The sequence below is a fragment of the Haplochromis burtoni genome, unplaced genomic scaffold, assembly GCF_018398535.1.
Source record: "Haplochromis burtoni strain Fernald_Lab_line unplaced genomic scaffold, NCSU_Asbu1 Contig_933, whole genome shotgun sequence".
Taxonomy (NCBI): domain Eukaryota; kingdom Metazoa; phylum Chordata; class Actinopteri; order Cichliformes; family Cichlidae; genus Haplochromis; species Haplochromis burtoni.
Genome location: NW_024583294.1, coordinates 68,868 through 94,707, shown reverse-complemented (window position 1 = coordinate 94,707; position 25,840 = coordinate 68,868). Strand labels below are relative to the sequence as shown.

Genomic DNA, 25,840 nt, shown 5'->3' with positions numbered 1-25,840 from the left:
GGGTGCGGGTGTGTCACCAGGGTGCAGGGGAGGCATCCCCCCTCGTCCCCGTCCCCTTCTGACCACCTGTGCCTCAATTTTATTCCACAACTTAGACATCCACATTACTCACAATCACATAACACATACATATAGGGCCTTGACGGTCTGTGTATTCAACCCCACCTCTGGTGCTGGTGCCCACCTCTCAATTTTAAATCCATGTAGACCTTGAGGGTTCTAGGGAGGGGCCGTGCTAACACCTGCTGCTCTCTGGCAGCAGCAACATCGGGGCGGGGGGGCTTGGAGGAGGTGTTGGCCGTCCGATTGGGATCTGGGATGCGGGGCCTCCCTGCTGCTGCGGAGCCTGGGGCGGTCTGCTTGCCTCCACCCCGGGGGAAAGAGTAACATCTCCTGGGTCTAGCTGCCGTTTCCCCCTCTGGGGGCGAGGGTACCTGGACCAGTGGTATAGAGTATGTTTGGGGAGTGTGATTGTGTGAACATGTCCATTTATGTCTATCCTTACACTGGGTGAGTGCTGAGTATTTGTATATGTGTGCATGAGGGTGGAATGCATGTTTGTGTCTGTGTGTGCCTGTTTGTCTGTGTCTATGTCGGGTCTTAGATTTCTGTGAATTTGCTTTACAGAAAAAATGACAGCATTTTTTCTGTAAAGCAAATTTACCTTGCCTATGGGTGTAAATAAAGTTACCTTGACCTTGATCTTGACTCCACCTCTCTTTGGCAGTCCAAAAATATTTTTCCAATGCCTCTCTGAAGTCCTCCCAGACCCGAGTCACGTTCTGCTTGGACTGCTGGTATGCATAGGCTGTCTGCAAAGTCCAATATGTTAACCAAACCCAGATCAATGATACGATTATGAGATTGATCATCGATGTGGCCTAGGGTGTTACTCTTGCACAAAAGTCCAGTAACAGAACACTTCTCAGTTTTAGGTCAATCAGACCCTTCCCCCCAGGTTTCACTGTAGTTGCCCACATGAGTGTTGAAGTCTCCCAGAATGACGACCCAGGTGGAGCGCCCTCAAGCAATCCACTGTTAGGGTTGAAAATATTTTATTTTCCTACTAAAGAAAGCTGGTTTCAATCATTTTCATACAAACACTGCAAGTGTGCTCATATGAATTGGCACTCCGTCTTTTGAAGGTCGAAAGCTTTGTTCAGTGTGACTGTCCAGATATATTGTTGAAATGATGTAGAGTGCAGAGGGTTGATTGCAAACACGCTAAATATTTTTAAAATACAGCACTTTAAAGTGACGGGAACATTTCAGTAATGATGTTTTTCACTTCATTCATGGACAGTGTTGGGGAGTAACGGAATACATGTACCGCCGTTACGTATTTAAAATACAAAATATGAGTAACTGTATTCCGTTACAGTTACCGTTTAAAAAGGTGGTATTCAGAATACAGTTACTTTGTTGAAATAAATGGATTACACTGCGGTACTTTCCTGTTTCATTTGTCGCGGGTCAGGACTGTTTGGGTTTGTTTGACAGCTACGTTCTGTTGTTCCAGGCGGCAGCGTTACGGTTGCCATGGTTACAGGGGACGCTCTCTCTCTCTCTGCGACTGTGTGTTTCCTGGGTGAGAGAGCGCCTTTTCTGTTGTTGTTGTTGTGCTAAGCTAACAGGCAGAATGCTACAAGCATAGCTCTAAAGAATGTAGCATCATGGGCAGTGTAGTCCGTGCTGCAGGGAGAATGGACTGCCATACACGTTATGGGTCTGTGAGCGCGAGGAGGGAGAAAAAGGGGAGTGGAAAGGTACGAGTTGTCATCGAGGAAAAACGGGAGCTGGAAGCATGTAAATATAATAATAACCACTGCAGCCAAGAAGAGAGCCTGACGAGCCCAGCTGTAAGTAAGCTATTAAGACTCGACTGTACACCGTGTTCGTGTTTTCCTCCGAAAACAATAAGTTCCGTTGGAGCAGCCTTTCAACGCCTCTCTCTGTCTCTCGCAAGAAAAGTTGACCCACACAACAAAGTAAAGCTATTTTTCGGCTACGAGCCGACAGGGACCCCGCCGTATTAGTCAGAGGTCCCTTTACTACAGTTCGGAGTCGCGGACCTTCAGTAACAGTAATAAATCACACAGCAATAGTACATTCACGTTGTTGTAAAAAGCATGATAATATATTAAGTAATCCAAAGTATTCAGAATACGTTACTGTCATTGAGTAACGTAATGGAATACGTTACAGAATACATTTTGGGGCATGTAATCTGTAATCTGTAATGGAATACATTTTAAAAGTAACCTTCCCAACAGGTTAGGCAATTTATTGTGTAGTCAGCAGAAATTACACAACCATCAAGCAGACATAGTAATTAAAAAATATACATAGTAATACAAAAAATGTAACTCTAACCCAAAATCTCGAAGTCGAGAATAAAATAGTAACATTCAAACATCCTAAGGCATTTAAAAGACCCATGGCTGCCCGGAAATAAGGTTTAATTTCTATTTTTTCTTAAGGTTGACTTAAGGTGTAGCCAAAGCCAAGAAACTCCTTAGAAAATGTATGTCTAGGATCATCATGCAAAACTTTACTTCAATTTAAAGGTCTAAGTGTCAGCAGATTTTTACATAAAATGCGGATCTTAGTCATGTTCAGGCCATAAACTAAAGGATTTAATAGTGGTTGGCTTATTAGCCAATATAATGACAGAAATATACGTAACAAAATAGGTACACCGCTCATATTGAACCTACTCTGTAATATTTCAAAGCAAGCTCCACATGAAAAGTTTAACACACAGGCAAGATGAGGACTGCAGGTAGTGACAGCTTTCTGCCTCACCTGTTTGGAACCAGAAGAACAAACTCTAAGGATTTTTATGTAAGTGTAAAGCATGAATATCAGAGGACAACATACTGTGCATAAAACAATAATAATTCCATATATATTAAGTGCTTTAGTGTCAGAACAAGCCAGCTTTATGACAGAGTAGTTGTCACAGTACACTTTGTCAATAATGTTCCCACAAAGGGGTAAAGTGGAGCTCAATGAAATCATGAGAGCACAGGCAAGAATAGCATATAACCATGTTATAGCAATTAGTATAGCAATCCTCTTGGGTGTCATGTATGTGTTGTAATGCAATGGAAAACAGATAGCGAGATATCTGTCATAAGACATAACAGCCAGATTAAGATATTCAGCACTCCCATAGCAGTGAATACAATAAATCTGCAAGTAACATAAAGATGCAGAAATGATATTAATATCACAGATGATGTGAAGCAGGAGCAGTGGAAACAGAGATGTGCTACCATACAGTGCATTCACAAACAGGCTGCACAGAAACATGTACATAGGTTCATGTAAGCTTCTGTTCACACAGATAACCACAATCAGCAGAACATTGGTGCAAACTACTGAAATAAAGAAACACATGACAAGCATAAAAAATAAATACTTGAAAATCCCAATATTCAAGAATGCAAGTCTGAAATGTGAGAACTGTGTAGAGTTTGTCATGATTACCGCTTCAGTCGATAAAGCTTGTTGACAGTGCCCACTGGATGATGTGATTTTAACAGACTGAAACTGTGGTCAGTTTGTCTGTGGTCAGATGAAATTACTCAATGTGAAATCAACATCAGCTTGGTTTTAGGCCACTGTGTAAATCCCAGTGTCTACCTGCTGTCCTTACCTGGTCACAGTCAGCCCCTCCTAACTGAGTGAAACTCTGCATTCCCTTTTAACCATTTCAGTTCAGGGAAAGCCCACGGCAAGAGACTGAACCTATTACCCAACATCCCACAGGAAGTGTCTCTTGGTAACGTTGGAAGTTTGTTCTATCTACACAAACAACTATAATCATATTTTGCACTTTAATAAAGAATCCACAGACGCAAGAGGGTTTTTTTTATTCGTGGGATGTGTTTGTATGTTTGCTTTTGTATGTGTCCGTATTTTAGATATTTTAGATTATGATTCCATGACCAACAAGGTCAGTGTCAATGGAAAATTGTATTTAGTAGTCAGTATAATCTTTTAGTGATATACGTTTGCATATGGTAGAGTACTGCATGTAGTTATTTGTATTAGGAAATATTCAACCATGTATATTTAGAGGCATATAATTAATTGTGTGTGATCTCTAACAGGCTGCAAAGGCTTGGTGTGTATTCCACACTAGAATGCACACCCACATCCTGGGAGCACGAGAGAGGTCATACCTTCTCTTATTGTTTTACGGCAGGATTAACGTAGCTATGTCTGTTTTAGTTTAAGTGCTTCTTTACATATAGATGAACTGCTGGACTTCCTCACCATGTTATTTAGGGTGAGGGGGAGACTACCCTTTCCTGACCAAGGATGTACCTTTTGTGCTTTTATGACCCTTTGATCAGCAGGACACACACACACACACACACACACACACACACACACACACACACACAACAAACCACTGAAGTATAAATAAAGACCAGGGCAAAGCTCAGCGCGAGTCTCTGAGACTGCCCTTGCTAGCAAGAACTCTGTGTGTTTCTCTTCTCTGAGTCTTTACTGAAGAAGTGTTTTAGAATATTTTCCCTAACAGTCAGTAATAAGGAAAAAGCTACACACTATCATGGGTTCCTTTTGTGTAATGGACACAATGTTTTTTTTGCCCAGATTGTCCCAGTTTTCCCAGTTAAACACTTAACATTCTAAAGTTACTGGTTTCCCATTTTCCACATACTTTATACTGTTAATTTCCTAATGTAATTACGAGTGACAACAGTAGGGTACCAGTATGTGCCTTGAGACGTAGAGAGAGGTATTTGTTGCTGCTTGCCAAAAATGAAGGACATTTTTCAAGATACTCTGCTGAACACAGAGAGCTCTGAATGGTGCAGCACTTGGTACTGCTATCAGAGGAAAGTCATGTGTGACAAAAAGGAGCCAAAGCATACAGTGTTGCGAGTCAAGCAATATTTATTTGCAGTGTTTTCTTTCGCCCTTATCAGAGCAGCTTTCCAGCTACCTCCATTGTTCCACATCACACACTCTGCACAGATTCAGGTGTTTCTTGGCAGCTCGGACTTACTGCCCTCCTCCTTCGGCCCCGGTGGCTCCTGAAGTAGAGAAGGTGGATTAGGTAATGCTCACCGGCCGTGACAACCAGCCTCCCCTGACACCCTGAACCTGCTGGTGCACCACTGCCCTGCAGCTGAGCCACAAACCACACTTTGCCACTTGGGTGGGAGAGGAAATCAGCCACGACCATTTGTGCCCCCAGCCTATGGACCACTTTGAACTTAAAAGGCTGAAGAGCAAGAACCCACCGTGAGATCCGTGCATTGGGATCTTTCATGCAGTGGAGCCAGTGCAGGGGGGCATTATCCAAACTGAAGGTGAAAGGGTGGACCCGGAGGTAATAATGGAGGAAGTTGACCACCCACCAGATTGCCAAGCACTCTGTCTCCACGATGCTGTACGTGGACTCCCACTCCAAAGGTTTCCTGCTGATGTACACAACCTTTCTTAACTGCTAGTTAAAAACAGCCCCCAGGCATACGTCAGTCTGCATCAGTCTGCAGGATGAAAGGTAGGGAAAAGTTAGAAATGGTGCAGGGGTTCCCCACAGAGAACCTTCTTCACCTGTGCAAAAGCTGCCTGGCACTGTTCTGTCCAATTGACCAGATCTGGTCCAATCAGGGACATCCTTTTGGATGAGATAAGTTAAGGGGCTGGTCAGCTCCACTAAGTTCAGGACGAACCATGGATAAAAACCAGCCAGCGCCAAGAGCTGTCACACCTCTGTTTTAGTCTTAAGATGGGGGCAGGCTGTGATAGCCATTGTTTTATCCACCTGCAGGCGCACCTGCCCACTTACCATGTGGTACCCCAAATATAGTCCAAATATAGTGGACCGTGTCCACCCATTGCCCAGGCAGCACATGCAGCCTGTGAACGGAACACCTGGCCTATGAGGCCAGTGTTAACAGACCTCTCTGCATTGAATCATGCTTGTTATTAATCTCTGTCTTTCTTCCACATCATGTCTTTGTTTTCCTTCTCACATCCCAACTGGTCGCAGCAGATAGCCCCGCCCCTCCCTGAGCCTGGTTCTGCCGGAGGTTTATTCCTTCTTCCTTACAATAAATGACTGTTACTGTGATTTTGCACTGTATAAATACAATAGAATTGAATTGAAATAGATATAATAATCTTTTTCTTCAGACAGCTTTCAATTTGTTTCCACTCTTGTACTGTTGCATGAGATAAACATCAAAACCAAACAGAAACAGTTGCATAACTGATCATGTGCCAGCCACAGGCCTGCACTTCATCTGTCACCACAGATGATCCAATTGGTAGGTAAAGTAGGAGCTAAGTGCATGATATTTAAGCCTAGAGAGAGACCTAGCTGTGGGAACAGACTCTGGATTTGCCTGAACTGGAGCCAATGAATTGTCAGACTTCTATTAAGGGCACTTTGGATGATTGTTGAACACTGACTATAAACAAAACACACTGAACTTAACCTCCCAAGTCTGCATTTTGAGTCCTGCAGCTCTCCTTAGTTATGACACCTCCTCAGTAAATTAACAATATGTGCTGCTAGGATATGCTCTGCATATGTATTTTTGTATGGTCTTTATATGAAATGCCTTGAAGCACCTGTCTTTGTGATTTAATTCTATATAAAGAACATTAAAATTGAAACTTAAAAAATGTTTTTTTATTTTTCACATGCAATGATCGAAACTGAAGATAAAAAACAGTACTGAGGAAAACTATAACTCAAAGCCCTACACTGAACTTATTATTTGGTTAAACACACACACACACACACACACACACACACACACACACACACACACACACACACACACACACACACACACACACACATATTTTTCATATCCAGCATAAATGCTGTGTCTTTTGGGTCTGACAACAAAGTAGCACCCCACACCCTATGGCAGATGTGACAGGTTCCAGCGACCCTGATAAGGATAACCAGAACAGAGTAGATGGATGTTTTCTCACTTCCATTTTCACTGGTTACTGCATCTAAGTCAATGACTCTTTAATCTGTTGGTTTGCAGAAATTTCAGGCACAAGCAGGCATTTATAAAATGGAAGAAATCACATCTGTATCGGGATAAAGAGAAAAACCTGTTTACTAACTTACATTTATTAAATCTAAAAGGCAAAGAAACTGGCACTGAAACTTCATCTGTGCACCAAATCAGCGGTACCATTAGCCCCAACCTGACTGCCAAAAATTACCTTGTAGCCTTTAGGCTAACTTAACACTTCTAAATATATTAAATAATGAACTAAGTGATGGCACGACTTCTGATTTCAGACATTAAGACCAAAAACAATACCAGTTCAGACAATTCTGTGTTTAGTTTATTATATCATTTCTCATAAGATTTCATTATAATAAGACACTGCAACAGTCCTTGTAAACCTGTCAGCTTGAGGCTGAATTCAAATCAGAAAAGAGACGGATCAGGAAAACAAAAAAGACAAAATGGATGGATCTTGATTGTGACATGAAGACGTATTTAATCTTCTCCAGAATTGACTGTGGAGAAATTTAACTGCCAAATATTTGCTGAATAAAGCACAAACACATAGTTTATATTTTAAAGTTTGATTTGTGAAAAAGTGTAAAAACCTTCATTCTACAAATTACATTTTTACATGAGACTCGGATTTTGGTCAGATTTAGCCCATAGATTACAGGATTGAAGAGTGGTTGGCACGTCAGCCAATATATTGATAAAAAAATACGCAACATATTTGGGAGCTGTCTCATATCAAATCTGTTTTGTATAATTTCAAAAAAAGCACCACATGAGAAGTTGAGCAGTGAGGCGAGGTGAGGCGTGCAGGTGCTGATGGCTTTGTGTCGCATCTGTTTGGATCCAGAAAAACAGACTTTAAGGATCCTCATGTAGGTGTAAAAAATTAAAGTTACCAGAAGAACTAAAGTGAACGTGTAGAGTATTCCATAGATGTTATTGGCTGTGGTGTTAGAACAGGCCAGTTTAACAATGGAGTAGTTGTCACAGTACACTTTGTTAATGATGTTCCCACACAGCTGCAGAGGAGCACTCAGAGAAATTAAAACACTTATTGCAAAAAAAGTCAACAACCATGTTAGTGCAATGAGCACGGATACCTTACTAGAACTCATACATGTGTGATATCGCAGAGGACAGCAGATGGCAAGATATCTGTCATAAGAAATAACAGCCAAGTTACTAAACTCAATACTTCCATATGCATAGACACAGAAGATCTGCAAGAAACAAAATGAAGCAGAAACAGTGTGAACATCAGAGAGGATCTGAACCAGGAGGAGTGGAAACAGCCCTGTACTACCATACAGCTCATTCACAAACAGGCTGCACAGAAACATGTACATAGGTTCATGTAAGCTTCTGTTCACACAGATAACCACAATCAGCAGGACATTGGAACCTACAATGAAAATATACAAAGCAAGAATAACAATGAAGCACAAGTAAGTGACACGTCCTGTGTCAAAATAGCCAGCAAGGGTGAAAAAGGAGAGCTGTGTGGTGTTTATCATGATTGTTCTTTGGATTCACGATAACTGAATGGGTCACCTAAAAATATGTTGTTTTGTTTATCTTTCCAACATCTCACAGATCTGCTGGCTGTACAATTGGCTCATCAAACCTAATGATAATAAATAAGTTCAGAAGAAACAAGCTCTAAACTTATTGTATATAAATTTTCAATGAGAAGCTGGACCTAGATGAAACATAAATCTGTTACAGGAGCAAAGAGCAAGGGTTGGTTTAATGTGTCATCACTGACTATATGCTTATAATAAATAAAGACAATAAAAGTCAAACATAAGCCAAACTTATCGTTCCTTTATCAAAAGCATTCTAATGATTACAACAAAGTCTTGGATGAAATCCTTACATGAGCTGATCTTCTGCTGTCATTGACCTGAAAATTTGATGCATCTTCTAATCTCAGCTGACACCCACCGCAGGAGGCAGAGCTCATTATCTAACACTCATGTTTAAGACTGCCTATTACTGTTTTTAAAAGGACAAAGGGGATTCAGGAAATCCAAGAAAGGCCAAGAAATTCCCCAATCAGGGTTATGTTCTTGTCTTTACAAAGATGATCTTATTTTTCTAACCTCTCCCTGTAAATCCCATTATCTGGTTGTGAACACTTGCACTTTTCTGAATCCTCCATTCTCTTCCAGTTTACTGCTGCTCTCTGCTATCTACACAGTACAGTACTACACATCTCAGTTACCTGCTCTGTTTTTTATTGTTATTTTGCCTGTCCCATTTGGTTCTTTAGCCATCAAAATTGTTGTCTGAAGGCCAAGAAAGACACCCAACAGATTTACTTTATCAAGTGGATCATCACAGCCTTACCATATTCCACAGCATGTCTTTATCCTGTCTTCCTTCTCTCACCCCAACCGGTCGCAGCAGATGGCCGCCCCTCCCTGAGCCTGGTTCTGCCGGAGGTTTCTTCCTGTTAAAAGGGAGTTTTTCCTTCCCACTGTTGCCAAAGTGCTTGCTCATAGGGGGTCATATGATTGTTGGGTTTTTCTCTGTATCTATGAAGCGCCTTGAGGTGACTTATGTTGTGATTTGGCGCTATATAAATAAAATTGAATTGAATTGAATATTGGTCTATTTGATCGACCGTTGTTGTCACGATTCTTTTCTTTTCTTTTCTCCATCCATCTTCTTCCGCTTTATCCGGGGCCGGGTCGCGGGGGCAGCAGCCTAAGCAGAGAAGCCCAGACCTCCCTCTCTCCAGCCACCTCCTCCAGCTTACCTGGGGGAACACCAAGGCGTTCCCAGGCCAGCGTGTCCTGGGTCTGCCCCGGGGCCTCCTCCTGGTGGGACATGTCTCGAACACCTCACCCAGGAGGCGCCCAGGAGGCAGCCTTGTCAGATGCCCGAACCACCTCAGCTGGCTCCTTTTGATGTGGAGGAGCAGCGGCTTTACTCTGAGCCCCTGGCTGAACTTCTCACCCTATCTCTAAGGGAGAGGCCAGCCACCCTTCGGAGGAAGCTCATTACCACCGCTTGTATCCGCAATCTCGTTCTTTCGGTCACTACCCACAGCTCGTGGCCATAGGTGAGGGTAGGGACATAGATCAACCGGTAAATTGAGAGCTTCGCTTTTACACGTCAGCGTCCACATCACTGCGGCCACAGTACCAATCCGTCTGTCGATATCCGGATCCCTTCTCCCATCACTCGTGAACAAGACCCCGAGATACTTGAACTCCTCCACTAGGGGCATCAGCTCATCCCCGACCCGGAGTGGGCAATGTTGTGGAAAATTTAACAATAACCTGCATGTGTGAGTCGCTGAAGCACACCCCGTGGTTCCCCCTTTTTGAAAACAACGGTGGGACTGAGGCAGTTTTACCTCAGGATGGCCAGTCACCGCAATGTGGAGAGAGCATCCCAGTGAAACGCCAGGACCATTCCGTAATTGTGGCCACCGCCCTTACATCTTATATACAGAGACACAGACAAAGAACATTCCACAAACTCTTACACATTGTCCCCTCTCACGGGGGGGGCTATACCTTCTCGCTCACAGAGAGAATTATGACCTTGTTTCCTGCTTGGCCGTCACCTAAGGATTTACATCTCTTATCCTGTCTTCCTTCTCTCACCCCAACCGGTCGCAGCAGATGGCCGCCCCTCCCTGAGCCTGGTTCTGCCGGAGGTTTCTTCCTGTTAAAAGGGAGTTTTTCCTTCCCACTGTCGCCAAAGTGCTGCTCATAGGGGGTCATATGATTGTTGGGTTTTTTTCTCTGTATCTATGAAGCGCCTTCAGGCGACTTATGTTGTAATTTGGCGCTATATAAATAAAATTGAATTGAATTGAATTGAATTGAATTGATAAGCAGAAGGAGTACCACTATCTGTTTAACGTCTCCCATTACAACGGCCTCAATGTGTTAACATTCCACATGCATGTAAACTGGTGACAGGAGTGCTCTTACTATAGTATAGTGAGAAAGTGATATTACTATAACTAATGTGATATGATTGAATATGTGATTAATACATGAGAAAAGAAATCTGCCACCACAGCACGCAACCCTTTTCCGGCTCAGAACCATGGCCTCAGATTTGGAGGTGCTGATCCTCATTCCCACTGCTTCACATTCGGCTGCGAACCGTTCCAGTGCGACCTGCAGGCCATCACCCGATGAAGCCAACAGAACCACATCATCCGCAAAAAGCAGAGATGAAATTCTGAGGCCACCGAAGTGAAAGCCCTCCGCCACTTGGCTGCGCCTAGAAATCCATCCATCCATCTTCATCCGCTTTATCCGAGGCCGGGTCGCGGGGACAGCAGCCTAAGCAAAGAGGCCCAGACCTCCCTCTCCCCAGCCACCTCCTCCAGCTTATCCGGGGGAACACCAAGGCGTTCCCAGGCCAGCCGAGAGATATAATCTCTCCAGCGTGTCCTGGGTCTGCCCCGGGGCCTCCTCCCGGTGGGACATGCCTGGAACACCTCACCCAGGAGGCGCCCAGGGGGCATCCTTTTCAGATGCCCGAACCACCTCAGCTGGCTCCTTTCGATGTGGCGCAGCAGCGGCTCTACTCTGAGCCCCTGGCGGACCTCATCCACACCAGGGGCTCTGCCACCAAGGAGTTGTTTAACTAAAGAGCTGGTCCAGTGTTCCGCGACCAGGACGAAAACCGCATTGTTCCTCCTGTATCCGAGGTTCGACTAGCGGACGAACTCTCCTTTCCAGCACCCTGGCATAGACTTTCCCAGGGAGGCTGAGGAGTGTGATCCCCCTGTAGTTGGAACACACCCTCCGGTCCCCCTTCTTAAAAATGGGGACAACTACCCCAGTCTGCCAGTCCAGGGGTACTGCCCCTGAGCTCCATGCAACATTGTAGAGGCGTGTCAACCAGGACAGCCCTACAACATCCAGAGCCTTCAGGAACTCAGGGCGGACCTCATCCACACCAGGGACTCTGCCACCAAGGAGTTGTTTAACTGTGACCTCGCCCCCAGAGATTGGCGGGTCATTCCCCTCATCCCCAGACTCTGCTTCCTCCTCGGAAGACGTGTCAGTGGGATTAAGGAGGTCCTCAACATATTCCTTCCATCGCCCGACAATTTTTCTCAGTCGAAGTCAGCAGCACTCTGCCAGCACTATACACAGTGCAGGTAGATCACCACGTTCCCCTCCTGAAACGTCTGACGGTTTACCAGAATCTCTTCGAGGCAGTCCGAAAGTCTTTTTCGATGGCCTCTCCGAATTCCTCCCACATCCGAGTTTTTGTTTCAGCCACTGCCCGAGCTGCATTCTGCTTGGCCTGTCGATACCTGTCGGCTGCCTCCGGAGTCCCACAGGCTAACCAAGCCCGATAGGACTCCTTCTTCAGCCTGGTGGCTCCCCTCACCTCTGGTGTCCACCATTTGGTTTGGGGATTACCACCACGACAGGCACCAACTACCTTGCGGCCGCAGCTCAATGCAGCAGCTTCGGCAATGGAGACGCTGAACATGGTCCATTCGCACTCAATGTCCCCAGTCTCCCTCGGAATGCTGTTGAAGCTCTGCTGGAGGTGTGCGTTGAACATCTCGCGGACTGGGGCCTCTGCTAAGCGTTCCCAGCACACCCTCACTACGTGTTTAGGTGCACCAGGTCTGTCCAGCATCCTCCCCCGCCACCTGATCCAACTCACCACCAGGTGGTGATCAGTTGACAGCTCAGCCCCTCTCTTTACCCGAGTGTCCAGAACATATGGTAGCAGGTCTGGTGATACGATTACAAAATCGATCATCCACCTGCGGCCTAGAGCGTCCTGGTGCCACATGAACTTATGGAAACTGTTATGTTATGTTCAAACAAGGTGTTCGTTATGGCCAAACTGTGATTTGCACAGAGGTCCAATAACAAAACACTGCTCGGGTTTAGATCAGGGATGCCGTTCCTCCCAGTCACGCCCCTCCAGGTCTCGCTGTCGTTACCCACGTGAGCATTGAAGTCTCCCAGTAGGACAACAGAGTCTCAAGGTGGAGGACCTTCCAGCACCCCACCCAGGGACTCTAAGAAGGGTGGGTACTCTGAACTTTCACTCGGACCCGTTCCCCGACCCTAAGGCACAGGGAACAAACCCTCTCATCCACCTGGAAGAACCCCAACGTACCGGCAGTAAGCCGAGGGGATATTAGAATACCCACCCCAGCCCGCTGCCTCTCACCAGGGGCAACTCCAGACTGAGACAGAGTCCAGCCCCTCTCCAGGAGACTGGTTCCAGAGCCCAAGCCATGCGTAGAGGTGAGCCCGACTATATCTAGCCGGTACCTCTCAACCTCACGGACTAACTCAGGCTCCTTCCCCACCAGATGGGTGACATTCCATGTCCCAATTGCCAGTCTTGGTAGCCGGGGGTTAGTCCGCCAGGGCCTCCGCTCCTGACCGCTGCCCGGCACACAATGCACCCGACCCCTAGGATGGGAGGGCGGCAGCCCTGGTTCAGGGTCAGAGTTGCTCTCAGAGGTAGTGAACTGGTGAGATAATGCGTCTGGTTTCACATTGGCTGGGTGAGGATGGGTGCAGAGGCGAACTGTTCCTTAAGATCCATGAACGCTGATTGTGCAGCGTCAGCCCACAGGTACGGAACTTTAGGGTAATTAAGGTGGGTTAATGGTAAAGCAATCTTACTGTAGTCTTGAATGAAGCGGCGGTAGAAATTTGCAAACCCCAGGAAACGCTGCAACCGGCACCGGTTGGAGGGTTCAGGCCACTCTACCACTGCTTTCACTTTGGCTGGGTCTGGCTGAAGGTTGCCCTGTTCAATGGTATAACCGAGAAAAGAGACAGTCTGGACATGGAATTCACATTTTTCACCCTTAACAAACAGTCTGTTCTCCAGGAGGCGCTGTAGGACAGGTAAACAAACATAAACCGGTTGATAAAATCTCGTAGCACATCGTTGACCAAAGCCTGGAAGACAGCCGGCACATTACTCAGGCCGATAGGCATCACCAGGTACTCAAAATGGCCCAGGTGGGTTTTGAATGCCGTCTTCCACTCATCGCCTTCACGGATTCTTACCTGGTGGTAGGCATTCTGCAGGTCCAGTTTGCTGAAGATTGTGGCCCCCTGGAGGAGCTCAAAGGCAGAGGTGAATAAGGGTAGTGGGTATTTGTTTTCTATTGTAATGTCGTTTAGCCCACGGAAATCTATACACGGTCTCAGTGATTTGTCTTTCTTTTCCACAAAGAAGAAACCAGCAGCAACCGGGGATGAAGAGGGTCTGATAATCCCTCCTGCGAGTGAATCGTTAATGTATGTTTCCATTGCTTCTCGCTCAGGCTGGGAGAGGCTGTAGAGGCGGCTGGTAGGTAGCTTAGCCCCAGGGAGCAGGTCTATTGCACAACCATAGGGTCGATGTGGTGGGAGAGATGCAGCCCTCTCTTAGCGAAAAACCTCTGATAAATCATGATAGACTGGTGGAACAGAAGTTAAATCGGGTGGCTCAGAAGAGGAGGGCAGAGAGTGACCTGATATAGATGGTGTGGTGGATTTCAGACAAGATGTGACACTCCTCCCCCCATTCTGACACACCCCATCTCTTCCAATTGATCAAGGGGTTGTGTTGCATTAACCAGGAGTGCCCAAACATGGGGTATCTGAGGTGCGTTAAACACAAAACAGGTAATGTTCTCCAAATGATTACCTGAGAGAGTAAGTGTCACAGTTTGTGGAGACAGACCACACGGAGGTGTGTGTGTGGTGGACCCAGGTGCGAACACAAGTGAGGAGACGGGAGAGAACTTAAACAAAAAGCGAGCCTTTTATTGTGGCTGATGAACACGAATAAAACAAACGAGAACGAGAGCAGCACAAGAGCAATAACTAAACAGAAACCTAAACTGGGAACAAACTATGAAAGCTAACTATGACAGTGACCGTGACTATGGTGAGGAAAACAGATGACCTGACAATGACACAGTGAAAACAGAGGACTTAACCCCTTAGCAGTCCAATTAGTCCCCTAAACCATCCAATGTACCGTGGGCGGTACGTCCGACTGCTAACAGGTTAACTACACAGGAGGTGATTAGGGGAAGAGGAAACACATGAGGGCAAACAGCTGACATATATGAACCTAATGACAGGACAGGGGAGAGTACAACTAAGCACATGATCACAGAACACAGAACACAGAACACAAAACACAAGACGTTTTACAAAATAAAACAGGAAACAAGGAAACTAGACATGACACAAGGGGAACCTGATAAACCATGAACTAGACTGCAAACTAAGCCTGACCAAATAACTAGATAACTGAAAAGAAACTTGAATACAGATGAAATAACAAAATAACATGAAACTAAAAAAAAACTGGGTCGCATGACCCAGGACCATGACAGTAAGAGTTACAGGTTCAGTGATGTGTGTTATGTCTGGGAGCAGCTGACTGGACAAAGCTGAGACGCGGAGTGCATGGAGCAATGCTGGACCGCTAAATTGGTGTTCATAAAACTCTGTTTGGCACCAGAATCAACCAGGGCAGACAGGGTGTAAGTATTTGTGCTGGATGTGATTTTTTGCAGACAACATCAGACGTGGAGGAGAATCTTTCCCTGAAGTTACGTCCTACCCTTACTGGTGGGCGTGCCCTTTTGCTTGTGCTGGGCAGGTGGCAACGATAGGTGTGTCCGAATTCAGAGGAAGGATGCTTAAAATGCCATATTTGGATGCAATGACGTCACAGCGACGCAACGAAGGCTGTCTGAATTCAAAGAGTACTCAAAATGTGGCGACAAATGCGTCCTACTTTGCCCCGAATTTTAAGGATGGGTCCGATGTATCCTTCGTGTCCTACTATATCCCAGGATTCACTGCGGGTTTTGGAGGAGATTTGTTTCTGACAACGGTGGTGGTCGAAGTGGGAGAGGAAAACATTTTCAAATGTAAGTATATGAAAATCTGGTTGTACAAAAATTAAATTGTTATAGCGGTTGTGTTGTTAAGCTTCGAGCATCTGCATAGACATGTTTTTTTATTTTATTTAAATAACCGTAAACCAGCTTGTATGGTGTGACCCGCGGTTTTCCATGTATTGCTGCTTACATTCAGCTAATTTAGATTTTTTCGAATTGGTGATATGTTGTGGGGAACAAAGACCAAACGGCTTAATTTATTAAAACGAGAAAACAATCACCTCTTCACTGGGGTGAAGAATTGGGCCGCTACGGCGTGAATGTACAAGAATAAATAATAAATCAATTTACACATCATATTCATATGACTGCGGTTATATTAACCTTCATGCTGTACAGCAGTGGTCCCCAACCTTTTTTTTCACCTTCATGTGATGGGTGACTGGGGTCTTTGGTGATTTTCCCAGCCCTTTTCAGACACTGCTTCCTGTAGATGTCTTTTATGGCAGGAAGTGGTGCTCCGGCGATGCGCTGGGCAGTTTTCACAATTCAATTCAATTCAATTTTATTTATATAGCGCCAAATCACAACAAAAGTCGCCTCAAGGCGCTTCACAACCCTCTGCAACGACTTCCGGTCAGAGGCGGAGCAGTTCCCGTACCAGACTGTTATACAGTTGGTCAGGATGCTCTCGATGGTGCAGCGATAGAAGTTCACCAGGATGTCTGAGGACAGGTGGTTCTTCCTCAGAGTCCTCAAGAAGAAGAGGCGCTGGTGAGCCTTCTTGACCAGCTTGGAGCAGTTGGTCGTCCAGGTGAGATCCTCGGAGATGTGGACTCCCAGGAACTTGAAGCTGCTCACACGCTCCACAGCCGTCCCCTTAATGTGGATGGGTGGATGTGGGTCAGCATTCCTCCTGTAGTCCACGATGAGCTCCTTGGTCTTCTCAGTGTTAAGCAGCAGGTTGTTTGTGTCGCACCACTCAGCCAGACGATCCACCTCCTCCCTGTAGGCGGCCTCATCGTTGTCACTGATGAGGCCAATCACCGTGGTGTCATCTGCAAACTTAATGATGGTGTTGGAACCATCAGCAGGTCTGCAGTCGTGGGTGAAGAGGGAGTAGAGGAAAGGGCTCATCACACAGCCTTGTGGTACACCGGTGTTCATTGTGATGGTAGATGAGCAGGGTTATCCAGCCGGACATGTTGGGGGCGGTTGGTCAGGAAGTCCAGTAACCATTTGCAGCATGAGGGAACTGATGCCCAGGTCTGTCAGTTTCCTGATGAGTTGTGAGGGGTGGATTGTATTGAAGCTGAACTGAAGTCTATAAACAGCATTCTGGCGTAGGTGTTGTTGTTGTCCAGGTGTGAGAGGACAGAGTGCAGTGCGATGGAGACTGCATCCTCTGTGCTCCTGTTCTGGCGGTATGCGAATTGGTGGGGGTCCAGGGTGGGGGGGAGACAGGATTTGAAGTGTGCTAGGACCAGCTGCTCTAAGCACTTAGTGATGATGGGGGTGAGTGCTACTGGGCGGTAGTCATTGAGGCAAGATGGGTTGGAGTTTTTGGGTATCGGGACGATGAGGTTCTACAAATATGTAAGACTGCTTTCTTCCATTTGGCAACATCTCTAAATTAGAAATATCCTGTCTCAGAGTGACGCTGAAAAACTAGTTCATGCATTTATTACTTCCAGGCTGGACGACTGTAATTCATTATTATCAGGATGTCCATAAAAACTCACTGAAAAGCCTTCAGCTAATCCAAAATGCTGCAGCAAGAGTCCTGACAGGGACTAGAAAGAGAGAGCAGATTTCTCCTGTTTTGGCTTCCTGTTAAATCCAGAATTGAATTCAAAATCCTGCTCCTCACATACAAGGTCTTAAATAATCAGGCCCCATCTTATCTTAATGACCTTGTAGTACCATATCACCCTATTAGAGCACTTCGCTCTCGCTCTGCAGGCCTACTTGTTGTTCCTAGAGTATTTAAAAGTAGAATGGGAGGCAGAGCCTTCAGTTTTCAGGCCCCTCTTCTGTGGAACCAGCTTCCAGTTTGGATTCGGGAGACAGACACTATCTCTACTTTCAAGATTAGGCTTAAAACTTTCCTTTTTGCTAAAGCATATAGTTAGGGCTGGACCAGGTGACCCTGAATCCTCCCTTAGTTATGCTGCAATAGACGTAGGCTGCCGGGGGATTCCCATGATGCATTGAGTTTTTCCTTTCCAGTCACCTTTCTCACTCACTATGTATTAACAGACCTCTCTGCATTGAATCATATCTGTTATTAACCTCTGTCTCTCTTCCACAGCATGTCTTTATCCTGTCTTCCTTCTCTCACCCCAACCGGTCGCAGCAGATGGCCGCCCCTCCCTGAGCCTGGTTCTGCCGGAGGTTTCTTCCTGTTAAAAGGGAGTTTTTCCTTCCCACTGTCGCCAAAGTGCTGCTCATAGGGGGTCATATGATTGTTGGGTTTCTCTCTGTATCTATGAAGCGCCTTGAGGCGACTTTTGTTGTGATTTGGTGATTTGACTCAGTGACTCAAATGACTCAAATGACTCAAATGACTCAAATGACTCAAATGACTCAACCTCCACAGTTGAATTGAGTTGCCTTACTTGGTTTCAGGTGGAGGGGACAGGTGGGGCGGAAGGCCTGGAAGCGGTCGAGACGTGTGGAGGCAGGCAAGTGAGTGGTGGGGCGGCAGGCAACGTCGTATCAGCAGCGAGCGGCCCAGGTCCAGGAAGGCGGGAATGAGGGAGACAAGACCTCCACTCCAGGTGCTACCTCTGAGAACAAGAAGAACAGGTAAGTCATCACACAGATTCTGGACAGAGCAATGATGCTCCACTTGACTAACATGGGGATAGCAGATACTCAGGCGATGAACGGTTGAGTGCGCAGGTCTGATATACTGCCGGAATAATTACTCACAGGTGGTCAGCCAGGGAGGAGCAACCGAACTCCGCCTAAAGGAGGAGGAGCCGCTGTTGGAGACCTGCAGGTACCCACCCAGACCATGACACATAGTGGCATGTAACAGACATGTAACTTGTTGATGTGCTGGAGTCCAGCAGTCAGTTGTTAAGCACACAGCAGGTGCTGTCTTGATTTTTTCCTGAACATCAGCTCTTATCTTCTGAAACAAATCGGGCAGGTGATGTGACCGCTGTTGATAATGCTGCTGTTGAAGATTGTTGCTCCTGCTGCTGGCCGCTAGGTTGTCCAATGCTAGTAGCTGGGTTTTGACTGTGCTGTTGTTGTAGCATAACTGTGGGGTGCTTGCTACTGAGATGTCTTCTCATATTTGATGTACTTCCCCCTCAAAAAGACAAAACTGTCTCGCAAATGTTGCATTGTGCGTGTGTTGCACTTTTCATTTGAAAATGCAAATGAAGGACAAGAGGCTATAATTTGCTTGTGAGAGTTTTAAAAGGTCTTTTTAAACATTTATTCTCAAGTACTTGAGTAATTTGGCTCCACATTGGAGATTATACCTGTCTGACAGATCTAGGGACAGCAAAATTTAAAATTATCACCTTAATTTTGTAAGCTGACAGTTTCCCAAAATGATTTAGTATATTAGTTAAAGCTCAAAATGATTTAATTGGCTCCTCCAAGAAGACCAAAACATCATCAGCAAACAATGCCATCTTCTGTTCAGTTCCTGCCATCTCAATACCTTTCATCCTTTTTTCCACCCACGGCTGACACTAATTACAAAGACGAGATTGGGAGGAACCAAACAGCTGACCTTCAAAGTAAAACAGGAAACAGACTGGGGACAGAACTAAACCTAAGAACTAGACACAGGGGCACTAGAACAAAACCTCAAACTAGAATACAAAAACAGAACTCAGAACACTATAAGTCATATACAAAGGAGAAATCATAGAATAACAACAATAATAATACACAAAACACTGGGTCACCAACCCAGGACTGTGACAATATGCAATATTGGTCTTATATTAGCCATTGTTTGTCAGATAAATCCCATCTGGTCTAAATGAATAAGGCTGGGTAGAACTTTTTCCAGTCTACATGGAGCTTAAAAATACAAACCAAAAATCTTACTGCGAAAGTTTTCCCTTCTTTTCTATTTTATATATTTTCATATATATCAAAAAGGTTCAAAAGGCAAAACTCTATGTTGTTTGAGTTAATAGAAAAGCTGACATTGGAGCATGCTAAATTGTATTTGACATCTTTGTCCAAAGCACCAATGAGTTATTCCATCATGAAGAGCCTGCCGCTGTTGAAAGCCTATTTTTATAGTTTAGATTTATATATCAAATCGTCTTTGTTGGGGTTCTGCAACACATTATCGTCCCAAAGTGTAACATACTGACACTATCGTTGGTATGTTACACTTTCAGCCACCCAACCCGTCTTTATGTTACGCTTTCGAAAACATGAGAACCGTTTGGAATCAATCCACACATGTACATTTATTTTACTGTGTCATCATGAATCGCTTTGGAAAACACTTTGGAAATGGTTGGGATTAGGTTTAATGTTAGGGTCAGGGCTGGAATACACAGCAGGAACATGTATTACCGGCAGGAGCATCATTCTATTGGATTCCATCCACAATCCGGCGCGTAGCATAGGGACGCTGAAGGTCACTATTCGCGTTCTTATGGGGCCGAGGCATCCCATAAGAATGTGACAAATCTTTGGTATGTTACGCGTTGGAAATGAGAATGGTCTCGGTCAATCTGACCACTTTTCTGTGCTCCTCATCCCTGCCTACAACCGCCTCAGGAAACAGAGTGCTCCAAGCACCCAGGTCATTAAAACATGGCCAGGTTATGCTCTCCTCCAGCTACAGGACTGTTTTGATCTGACAAATTGGTCCGTCTTTGATCAGCGGAACCTGGAGACGTGATGCTTTAGCTCTGCCGATTAAGATGACCCTATTAACTGCCATTCAATCTCAAATAAGGCATTTGTTCTCAATGACCTTTTTATTCGGAATAACTTGTATTTTATGTTCCTAACCGAACCTTGGCAGCAGAATATGGAACGTGTTCATTTTAGTGAACTGTGCCCAGCAGACTGTAATTGTCTAACCACACTGCACCTTTCAGTACGTGGAGGTGGGCTGGAAGTTATTGCTAGAAACTCCTTTTTCTGTTGTCTGGTGAAAACCCCCTTCCTTTAACTCTTTTGAAATTCAGATGATGGAGCTCAATAGGACTTATCCCTTCTATGTGATCTTAATCTATAGGCCACCGGGACTAGCCAGGAGTTTCTTAGTGGAGTTTGTGGACTTTCTATCCTGAACCATCAAGCTGGAAAGAATCCTTCTGCTGGGGGATTTTAATTTCCATGTTGCTGACAGTTCATGTCACGCTGCTTCTCATTTTCTCACTCTCTTAGACTAGACTTTGCCCAACACACAGCGGAGGCCATAATTTATCTGAAACCGATGATATAGATATATGTGGCCTCCTTCAACTCGCAATGTCAAAAAATTCTAGATAAAGTGGTTCCTCTTAAATCAGAAAAGGCAGTAGTGCTTAATCACTGCCCTGGTTCACAGAAGCTATCCGCAGCTTTAGGCAAATGTGCTGCAAAGCTGATCGCCTGTGGAAAACCACAAAACTTGAGGTTCAGAAGCTCCACTTTCTGGGCACCCACATCTCAGCTGATCTCACCTGGACCCACAACAGCATCGCCCTGGAAAAGAAGACCCAGCAGCAGCTGTACCTCCTCTGTGTCCTGAGGACGAATACCCTGGACCAGAAGCTGCTGCTGGCCTTCTACTGCTCCTCAGTGGAGAGCGTGCTCTCCTCCTGCCTGGTGTTTGGTACTCAGGGGCCACGACTGAGAGCAGGAAGGCTGCACAGAGGGTCATTAACACTGCCAAAAACATCATTGGGTGCCCTCTGACACCCCTGGAAGCCATCACCTGATCCTCCTGTCTCAGGAAAACTAGGTCCATGTTTGCTATTTATTGCTGATGTTTGTAGTATTTATCTATATTTTTTCACTCCTGCACAGTTGGCATGGGGCAACCAAGATAATGAAGTACTATTTAATTCTATTCTATTTTATTCTATTCTATTCTAACAAAAGACAAATATACATTTTTCTAAAGGCCCATTTGGGTTTTCGAAACCACTAGTTTAAAATCTCTCCGGTGTGTCCCCTGATGATGACGTCATACTGCTGCAGTGAAAAGGATAAAACAAGAAGTGATTCAGTGCAGTTGGGAGGGACTTACAATCAGGCCGCTGTTGGGTGATTCTCATCCTTAAATGTAGCTCCGTTTGTGCACAGTTTAAGTGATGTATGGTAAAAACAAAAAGAGGATCATGACGAACTCTTCACAGGTTTCATATTTCACACTCACTGCCTACCTCGACAGCGGGGCTTTGAAATATTTATATTTCACAGTTGTTGCATTTTTATATATTGTTATTGTTACTGTCAATGTCCTGCTGATTGTGGTTATCTGTGTGAACAGAAGCTTACATGAACCTATGTACATGTTTCTGTGCAGCCTGTTTGTGAATGAGCTGTATGGTAGTACAGGGCTGTTTCCGTTCCTCCTGCTTCAGATCCTCTCTGATGTTCACACTGTTTCTGCTCCTCTCTGCTTCCTGCAGATCTTCTGTCTGTACTCTTATGCAAATTTGCAGCTCAGTAACTTAGCCATCATGTCTTATGACAGATATCTTGCAATATGTTTTCCTCTTCAATATCACACACGTATGAGTCCATGCAAGGTATCCATGCTCATTGTTCTAACGTGGTTTTCCTCATTTCTTGTAATCACTGTTTTGATTTCTCTGAGTGCTCCTCTGCAGCTGTGTGGGAACATCATTAACAAAGTGTACTGTGACAACTACTCCATTGTTAACCTGGCCTGTTCTGACACCACAGTCAATAACATCTATGGAATACTTGGTGCTATTTTCATAACCATATCCTCTGTCACTCTGATTCTCTACACCTACATGAGGATCCTGAAAGTCTGTTTTTCTGGATCCAAACAGACCCGACAGAAAGCCGTCAGCACCTGCACGCCTCACCTCGCTTCTCTGCTCAACTTTTCATGTGGTTCCTTCTTCGAAACTGCACAAAGTAGATCCAACATGAAACACGTCCCAAATATGGTGCGTATTTTTTTATCATTATATTGGCTCATATGCCCACCGCTCTGTAATCCTTTACTTTATGGACTGAGTCTGACCAAAATCCGGATCATATATAAAGGTCTAATCTTTGTAAAATGCAGGTGCTTGATGTTGAAACTTAGACAAGGCAGTGCATTAGTAAAGAGGAAATGAGAGTAAGAGGGTTGTGGGCTGCTGGCTCATGCTCAATTTACTGTTGACAGTTTATGAGAATAAAGTCATCTCTTATTATCGCTTTATTTATCATAACTCACTATTAATTTATTGTTTAAATCCTTTGATCATTTGCTCTCATGTCAGCTACCATAAAGACACCTGCATACAGACTAAATCTGAACAAAACTGAAACAAATGCAAACTTTAACCTGTAATTCTTTGCTAAAATATACATCGGTACTTTAGTCATTAAATATGTGACCTCAGTTTTTAAAAAAATATTTTTTCTTTTCCTGAATTTTCTGAGTTTAAGACTTTGAAGCGTGTCACATCTTGTTTAAGAAATCACTGTGATCATTTCATTTTGCTGCTATCATGAAACACAATGTTTGAATAATTTATTTTTTTATGAATAAAAATTTGTTGTAACTATGTGCCTGAAAACAAAAGCAGAATTACATTTTACTTTCGATTTGTAGCTCAAATGCAATTATATTTAAAGCAGTGTCATTGGTAAGCAGCTACTAGGCCAAATGATTTAAGTTTTATTCAGTCATCACAAATTACACATATTGCTCTTTAGTTTGAAGCCTAATCTTGAAAGTAGAGATAGTGTCTGTCTCCTGAATCCAAACTGGAAGCTGGTTCCACAGAAGAGGGGCCTGAAAACTGAAGGCTCTGCCTCCCATTCTACTTTTAAATACTCTAGGAACAATTCTCACTGTTAAAGGCCTTAAAGGTGTTTGGGTTACAATCATTCCACCCCGGAAAAACAACAGCTCAAAGAATCATTAAACACTCGTGCCAGTGTGTGGCACTGATAGGAAAGAGGCCAAAAGTGCTGCAGAGATGGATTTGCTGCAGCAGTATCTGATTTCTGAGAGCTTGTGGGAAATTTGCAATAATTTTTTAAAATTCAAATAATAAACTCACAACATAGAAAAGCATCAACAATTTTTTGTTTTCTCTTATCTTTTTATTTTAATTGACATTTTTTTATGGAACATAAATGTATTCTTGTTGAAAGGCCATTTTTACAGTTCAAAGTTAATTACTGATTTTTAACTTTCTTCAGGTTTGATCTTTGGCATTGTTATGATCATATGTTGTCAGTGTTTGTTTTATGTGTGGTTCCTCCCACCAGACGATGGCTGTGGGTCTTTTTCCCCTTTTCTTTCTTAGGGGGTGGACACCTGGGCGTGCCTGCTGAGTAGTTGGGTGGAGTCTCTTCCTGGGACTGGATAATTGGTTGATCACCTCCAGTATTTGACATTCCCTGATCTGTAAACGTGTATTCATAGCCTAAAAACTCTTCACCTACTAAGAACTGTTATATTTTCGTCATATATATAACTCGAAAAGCTCTTGATAAACATGTGAAGCACTAATAAGCTAACAGTGTTTACTGTTTTTAATGTTAGAAGTGGTTACACATCACAGTGTGTTCAGTTACATCTCTGAGAGCAACGATGTTGCATTACAAACTAAAAATGTACAAAGAATTTAGTTTCATTTTTTAACTTTGGGGGGAATAAAATATATTTATTGATATATTATGAAATTCTTACTTGGTTCCCAATCAGCCGAGGATTTAATATTTTTGTTTGGAAAATGGACAAAATATGTTTTTTTATGGTTTTGAGTTGAGTGTATTTCCTATAAACATGTGGTTTGTGCCTCAGCTGCAGGGGAGGCTGGAACAGCTAGCAGCCATGAGCTAATTAAGCCTCTCCTTGTTTTACGCTGGGACTGGGCCAGAAGGAGAGAAGCTGACAGCGAGGAGGCTGGTGCTGTACACTGAAGCTGACCAGGCATTAGTGCAAAAGCACTGAGTAAAAGCTGTATAAAACAATAAAGAGTTATACTGGACTGGAAATGCTGCATCCTGTTTGTGGTCAGCCTCTAAATTTAGAAGCTCGTTACAGTGATGAAAGCTGCAGGTGCTGGCTTGCTGGTACCGTTGCTAACCTTCAGTTATCACCACACTTTATTTAGCTTCCAAGACATGATTTGTTGAGCTCTTTCAGAACTTGTATTTGGAATTACTTGTCACATGAAAAATGAGTTTAGGCTCTGTGGAGTCTGGAAAGAGAGTAACTGGACTTTTGTTTCTGTTGTTTTCAAGAAACTTACAAAAGCTCCTCAGGCTCATCCGTTTCCTGTAACACTTTCTAGCACTAGATTTACTAACCCTGGGCAAATTTGCTTAAATCCTCTGAACCTAAAACCTCCTAGAATTACTGACTTTTTTTTTTCTGGCGCAAGTCCCGAGGTGTTATTCACCCCTGCTGAGATTTTCACAGGTCGTCAGCTCGATTCTCCTCCTGCTTTTGTTGTTGCTTTTGTTGTGCAAACCACCCATTGCACATTTGCATTTGTTTACTCAGAGTAGCTCAGATCCAAGGCAGAAGAAAAATCTGTGTTACAACCCTCAAAAATACCTGCCGTATCGATACATAATATCCCACACATTGACTGACCTGCAAATATGAAAGACACACATTCACAATATATGGAAACACAAGTCTGTTTAATTTATAAAGAATTGTGTGAAAACAGAATGAGAAGTTGCTAATACAATGACATGAGTGACATGTGTGATCTCTCCAGCTTTGCATGTTCTC

The 25,840-nt window shown here is 44.2% G+C and overlaps 3 protein-coding genes across 3 annotated transcripts; 1 reads left to right on the top strand and 2 right to left on the bottom strand.

The window, feature by feature from the left end:
- Nucleotides 1–2,556: 2,556 nt before the first annotated feature.
- Nucleotides 2,557–3,486, bottom strand: LOC102290598 (olfactory receptor 11A1-like). Its single transcript, XM_005951095.1, has one exon. The coding sequence runs from the start codon at nt 3,484–3,486 to the stop codon at nt 2,557–2,559; it is 930 nt and encodes a 309-aa protein (XP_005951157.1).
- A 1,510-nt stretch (nt 3,487–4,996) lies between these two features.
- LOC102290908 (olfactory receptor 142-like) lies at nt 4,997–8,554 on the bottom strand. The gene is made up of 2 exons (XM_014330634.2): nt 7,652–8,554; nt 4,997–5,488 (listed from the first exon to the last, which is right to left on the bottom strand). Exons 1-2 carry the CDS (start codon nt 8,552–8,554, stop codon nt 4,997–4,999), a joined length of 1,395 nt encoding a protein of 464 aa, XP_014186120.2.
- A 13,681-nt stretch (nt 8,555–22,235) lies between these two features.
- On the top strand, nt 22,236–23,213 carry LOC102291234 (olfactory receptor 11A1-like). The gene has a single exon (XM_014330635.1). It carries the CDS (start codon nt 22,236–22,238, stop codon nt 23,211–23,213), a length of 978 nt encoding a protein of 325 aa, XP_014186121.1.
- Nucleotides 23,214–25,840: the final 2,627 nt, after the last annotated feature.